This window comes from Ovis aries, chromosome 10 (genome assembly GCF_016772045.2).
Source record: "Ovis aries strain OAR_USU_Benz2616 breed Rambouillet chromosome 10, ARS-UI_Ramb_v3.0, whole genome shotgun sequence".
NCBI classification, from domain to species: domain Eukaryota; kingdom Metazoa; phylum Chordata; class Mammalia; order Artiodactyla; family Bovidae; genus Ovis; species Ovis aries.
Genome location: NC_056063.1, coordinates 86,384,179 through 86,390,652, shown reverse-complemented (window position 1 = coordinate 86,390,652; position 6,474 = coordinate 86,384,179). Strand labels below are relative to the sequence as shown.

General features: G+C 47.1%; 1 protein-coding gene across 1 annotated transcript in view; it reads right to left on the bottom strand.

Annotated features, from left to right (window-relative positions):
* Positions 1-6,474, bottom strand: part of CDC16 (cell division cycle 16) — a 30,338-nt gene that overhangs the window by 3,488 nt on the left and 20,376 nt on the right. Inside the window, exons 15-17 of the mRNA XM_015098280.4 lie at positions 5,968-6,029; positions 4,934-5,069; positions 3,357-3,447 (exon numbers count right to left, since the gene is read on the bottom strand). Coding sequence (XP_014953766.1) covers positions 3,357-3,447; positions 4,934-5,069; positions 5,968-6,029 — 289 coding nt within the window. The remainder of the gene's footprint in view (positions 1-3,356; positions 3,448-4,933; positions 5,070-5,967; positions 6,030-6,474) is intronic.

The following is a 6,474-nucleotide window of genomic DNA, read 5'->3' as shown; positions in this document are numbered from 1 at the left end:
CTAAAAAGACAGACACACCACAGTAAGAACAAAACAGAAAACCCCATGTGTCATTTCCAGCAACACATAACACCGCTCTATCATTTGGGTCACATGTCCTTGTAAGAGCACGTGCATAGCTAACGGAAACGTCCCCATGTCTCTCTGCCCCGTGGGCCTTTACGATGAAGGGAGACTATGGGGAAGGCTCCCAGAAGCACAGGCAGGCTCAGCTCCTACCCGCAAAGGGAGTCAGCACCAACCGGAGCCTGTGGGCAGGACCTCCTCAGCAGCTGCAGGTGGAGAATCCTGGCTGGCACTTCGCCCGAGTAGAGTCACGAGTCTCAGGCACAGAGAAACACACCGATTTTCCACAAATCAAAACTGTGAGAAGAATGGATGGGCCACGGAGAGGCCCAGCTCTACCAGGGCCTCCCAGGCGGCACTCCGGGTAAAGACTCTGCCTGCCGACGCAAGGGAACTAAGAGACGCTGGCTCAGTCCCTGGGTGGGGAAGATCCCCTGGAGGAGGAAATGGCAGCCCACGCCAGTACTCTTGCCTGGAAAACCCCACGGACAGAGGAGCCTGGCGGGCTGCTCCGCGGGGTCACGAAGAGTCGGACACGACTCAAGTGTCTTAGCACAGGCTCAGCTACTCTGACATGAACAAGATGACAGTTTTACAGACTGCAAACCAATAGCTTTCAGTAACAGATGTCTTGACAGATAACATGCAAGTCTACTAAAGATAAACACAGCACATACAATTACAGTTAATAATACCGTTTTACATATTCAAAAGTTGCTGAGAGTGTACCTTGTACGTTCTCATTTCAAGAAAAAAGGTTTTCTGTAACAGATGTTAACTAGACCTACTGTGGTGGTGATTTTACAATGCAGATATTAACTCATTATGCTGTACACCCGGATGTAACGTAACATATGTACAATAAGATACTGTGTCATGAGCCAGCTTAGAAATCTCCTTTTGTAAGGCCTCTATGAGGGCAGGCAAGTGCCCATCCTAGCACCAGGTCTCCAGACACTTTTTCGGTCATCCCATTCGTACACTTATTCTGGGCCGTGCTGGGTCCTCGCTGATGCACAGGCTGCTCTCTGCTGTGGAGGGCGTGCCTCTCACTACAGCGGCTTCTCCTGTGGCAGACCGCGGGCTCCGGGAGCGCAGGCTTAAGTAGCTGCATCTCCTGAGCTCTGCTAGAGCACCACCTCAGTCGTTGCAAACGGGCTTAGGGGCTCCGTGGCATGGGAGACCTTCCTGGATCAGGGATTGAACCCATGACTCATTGTGATGAAAAGAATGTGACAGAAATGGTTTTGTGCAAACTGTAGCCTTCAGGGGGCCCTAAAACTTTCGTTCTTCTCCCTCAGGCCCTGAGACCACCATGCTATAAGGAAGCCTGGGGTAAAGAGCCACGGAAGGGCCCAGCCCTGTCAGTGAGGTTCCCCTGTGCGTGACACCATCTTAGCCCGTCAGCCCTGCCAAGCGAAAGCCCAGCACACAAGTCACCTGCAGGGCTGTGGGAAATAACATGCCTCTGCTGGCCGGAGCAGCGCACTGGGCAACAACAGGCCTGTTTAACTTCAGCAGACATGCTGTTAAACAGTTTTCCAAAGAGTCTGCCCTCTTTACAATCCAGCAGGGACAACATGTGAGAGTCCCGGCTGCTCTGTACCATCGCCAACCCCAGGCACTATCAGTATTCGTTTCTTTTAGCCACTCTGGCAGGTTTATAGTGATACCTCATCATGGCCATTATTCACTTTCCTGATAAGTAATGTACTGAGCACCTCCATTTACTTGTAATTCTCTCAATATCCTCTGTGGTGAAACTCCTGTTCAAGCACTTTGCACATTTTTAATGGCGCTTTTTTTTTACTGTAGGGTCATGTGCAGGACTGTTTGTATTCTGGACGAGCTCCCCGGTGAGTCTCTGCTGTAAATTCTGGAGGAGCTCCCCGGTGAGTCTCTGCGCTGTAAATTCTGGACAAGCTCCCCGGTGAGTCTCTGCTCTAAATTCTGGACGAGTTCTCTGGCGAGTCTCTGCTGTAAATTCTGGAGGAGCTCCCCGGTGAGTCTCTGCGCTGTAAATTCTGGACGAGCTCCCTGGTGAGTCTCTGCGCTGTAAATTCTGGACGAGCTCCCTGGTGAGTCTCTGCGCTCTAAGTTCTGGACGAGCTCCCTGGTGAGTCTCTGCGCTCTAAGTTCTGGACGAGCTCCCTGGTGAGTCTCTAGGCTCTAAGTTCTGGACGAGCTCCCCGGTGAGTCTCTGCGCTGTAAGTTCTGGACAAGCTCCCTGGTGAGTCTCTGCGCTCTAAGTTCTGGACGAGCTCCCTGGTGAGTCTCTGCGCTGTAAGGACCTCTCTTGGTCTCTAATCTGCCTGCGTGCCCTCACGTGTTTAACTGTATTGAGACCTATTCTTTTCCAACGTTCCTGACTAAGGAGCACAACTCCACACCAACTCACCTTTGCAGTTCTTACTGCTGTTCACTCACCAAGTCACGTCCAACTCTTTGTGATCCATGAACTGAAGCACGCCAGGATTCTCTGTCCATCACTATTTCCCTGAGTTTCCTTAAACTCATGTCCGTTGAGTAAGTGATGCCATCCAAGCATCTCATCCTCTGTCACCCCCTTCTCCTCTTGCCCTCAATTTTTCCCAGCATCAGGGTCCTTTCCAACAACTCCATACCAACTTACCTTATGCCTTGCTAATCATTTATAAAAATTTAAAAAATTACATAGCGTTGAAATGTGAACATAAGCCAATTTAACAGTCCACTGAAGTGCCAAGATTAACATGCTATACTCTGCACTGTAAAACAGTAAAGCATTTACTTATTAGAAAAATCTCTCAAGATTTTTTCAGTTATGCAAACAGATTGATTCTTATATATCACCCATATTCTAAAATGGTGTTTTGCACATAGCAAATACTTGACTTTAAAGTGAATGGATACATAGAAAGTGAAAGTGAAGTCACTCAGTCGTGTCCAACTCTGCAACCCCATGGACTGCAGCCCACCAGGCTCCTCCGTCCATGGGATTTTCCAGGCAAGAATACTGGAGTGGGCTGCCATTTCCTTCTCCTGAGTTGGGGCTCTTCCCAAACCAGGGACTGAACCCAGGTCTCCCGCATTGCAGGCAGACACTTTACCCTCTGAGCCACTAGGGAAGCCATGACTCATTAATCCCCACATGCTTTCCGTTGAAATAAATGGAGTTTCTTGATATTACTATAGCAAGAATGATCAGACAAATAAACTTAGAACTTTATACGAGAATCTGAGACACCTAAGAGAAATACAAAGATCTAAAATGTGGACTACAACATCAATCAGAATAATTATAATCTTACCAATATAAGCTTCAGAATCACCAATGTACATTTCAATGCAATGGCCAAGCATTGTAACAGAAAATGTGTCATCTCGCCTAAGACCAAGGGCCTGCAGAAAAGATTCAGCCTGGTTACTACAAGAAAATCAGTTTCTTTCTGACCAGCTTTAAGTGTTGCCATGGATCTCATTTCTGAATATTCCAGGGAACTCAGGAGAGCAGCGAAGGGAGGTTGTTAGAGGGGAGACAGACAACATTATCATGTGACAACTGCTGAAGCTGGGGGATGGGCACGCAGAGTGTCATTACACTATTCTATCTTTTCTGTTTCAAATGCTGCCCTCCAGAAGGATTCTTAAAAAGCCCATGAAGCCCTCTGTATTAATTAAAACATAGAAAAGAAACAAATTATGTAACACTCAAATACAGACATTTGAAAGGTCACAAAAACTAGAAAACTTGCTTAGTCCACACTCCTGCCTGCTCAACACGTATCTGGTCATCTTGGTGGCACTTCAGGAATTCATCTTCCCTGAAATCTCTCACCAACCCTTGCAGATCAGTTATAAATCTATCATTCACTAATTTAACTTTGAAATGTTGTATTTTCTCACATTTTATCTCTTTCTCCAAATACAGTTATTTCACCAATTTGAAGACCCACATTTTTTCAAATTCTAGCATCTGAACTTTGGAAGTCTCTCAACAGGTGGCTTCTTATTTCTGCTGTCAGCTGGTCTCACTGGGTGAGCACGCCTGTGCCAGCAGCGTGGGCCTGGCGGCCACATCAGTAGTACAGACCAGACCACACACCACCTGAAGAACGCCCAGAGGAGGCACTGAGTTGTGGGCATTATCCAAAAACGTTCTGGCACACTTTCTGGCAGAGTCAATGCCGCTAGCTGGGAAAAGCCTGAGTGGGGTACGTGTACCGGCATGTGGACACAGTTTTGGGAAAACAGGAATATTGATCACTTGGTACAAAAGTGACTTAGAAGAACCAAACTCTGAATGTGAAGAACTGAATACCCTAACAATTTCACTTATATCTTCTGTTATGTAGATAGTAGAGTGCTCCCTGACAAGAATCTATGCCCTATTATGTCCAAAAGAGCACTTTTTCTAAGCAAACAAAAAAACCAAAGTGACAGGAAAGAACTAAAGTTTGAACGGCAGCGTAAGTGCTGATACCGTCATTTGCTTTCTCATTATTAGCGGTGGCTTAGGCTTGATGAAACACTGCGTGTGAATTACGGAGAGAGCCTGTCCCAATGACGAGCGCAGCAGTTCTGCTCATGTATGGGCAGTTACTTTTAAGTCATAAAGACTGGCGTTCCCAAAGGGCTCCCTAGACATGCACCCGGCTCAGCTGCGCTGACAGACACTCAGGCAAGGCTCACGTCTGAGAACTGTAAGACAACTCACACACTTCTCTCTGCAAAGAAGAGTGAAACGCAAGGGTGCCTGAAGAATTTCAAAACGTACATTTTAAACTGCACTTCTCTCAAGTAAGAAAATATTGCCTAGAAAAGATGTTTCAAACAAGTGGTAACTCTCAACCAGATTTAAAGTTCTTGGTACAAACAAAAGACGTACGGTGTGGAAATAGTCCACAGCGTTCTCAAAGTTGCCCATCAGACTGTGAATATAGCCGATGGCGGAGTAGGTGGACGCGTTCTGAGGGATTAACACCAGGGCCTGCCGGTGGTAGTCCAAGGCCTCAGCATACTTCCTATGAGGAGGGAGAACAGGAAGAGAGGAGCAGTCAGTGAGTGCAGCGGGTCTTCCCGGATGGGCACACACAGAAACACCTTCCTATATTAGAGTCACAGTCTACACAGCAACGCCCTTCACATCTACTGTGTATCCACCTCAGTGTGTCTTCCAGCCGAGTGTAGACAGGCCCACAGGGCCACCAGCTGAATCCCATCCTTGGCTCTTGGGCCTGGCCCCTCACGCAGCAAGGCCTCTGCTGGGTGCAGGCAAGCCTCCCAGCCAGGGGTGGTTCAAGGGCCTGAACGGTTTTGCTGTAAGGACCACAGGAGCCACCTGGAGCAGCATCCCCCCAGTTTTGTAGAATACCTGCTCTGTAGAAACCCTGCTGAAAAAACGTTTCGTGCACGATAATGTTTGGGAAACGCTGCAGTTCGTCATGCATAGTAAAGACTGCAAGATATCCTGAAAAACCTGCTAAACTTTGAGTAACTTCAAGGTCATCAAACTTGAAACTAACCAGAGAGTCTCTCTTTCAGCTGTCACCTAATACCACACCAGTCATCACCCTGTGAAACCAGCAGCTAGCGGAGAGCAGCGGGTTAGGCGCGAGTACGGCTTCAATTCAGCCCTGCTGTCCTAATTCCTCTAAAATAATTTTAACAGTGAACATTTTTAATCCAAGAAAACAGAAGTAATTATTATTCTCAATATACTTCTAAAATAAAATTATACTAACAAAGGTAATAAAAACATTTCTTCTGTTGCTTGCTATATCTGAAGAACCAAGTACAAGGAAACTAAAAGATCTCAAAATTATGGAAATAGAAAAAAAAAAACTATGGAAATAGCTACACAAGATTAAGTAAAATTTTAGTCACAAAGAAAATTTCTGAAAAATACTTTACTTCACTTACTTAAGTTTTCTGCAGACATGGCCCAAGTTGTTCAACAGAGGTTCCCATTTGTCAACTGTCACCTAAAACGAAGCACAGCAGACCGTGACTCACAAGCGGCACCACCCTGCCCGCCCGCACAGCAGGGCCCCACTTGTCTGCGGGGACCCCTGGTGCTTCCACAGCACTGAGCCAGGGTTAGGGGCTTCTCCATCCTTCCCACTGGAGGACACTTTCTGAGGTTCATTTTATTAGCACAATTTTGCCAAAGAGCCCATCTATGCCTAGAGATGCTCAAATTCTGTACCTCCAGCCCAGAATTCTCCATCCACCTAGGACATGTTTCCACTTAGAAATCTCACAAGCACTTCAAATCCAACAAGTCACATGCTAACTTCATCCTCTCTCCTGTCAGCTCAGCTCAATAACATCACCCCTCTGAGTGCCCCACACACGTCCATGGCATCCCCGACCCAACCCCTCCAAGAACCACCTGCTTACCAGACTCCTCACAGAGCTCCACCCCCA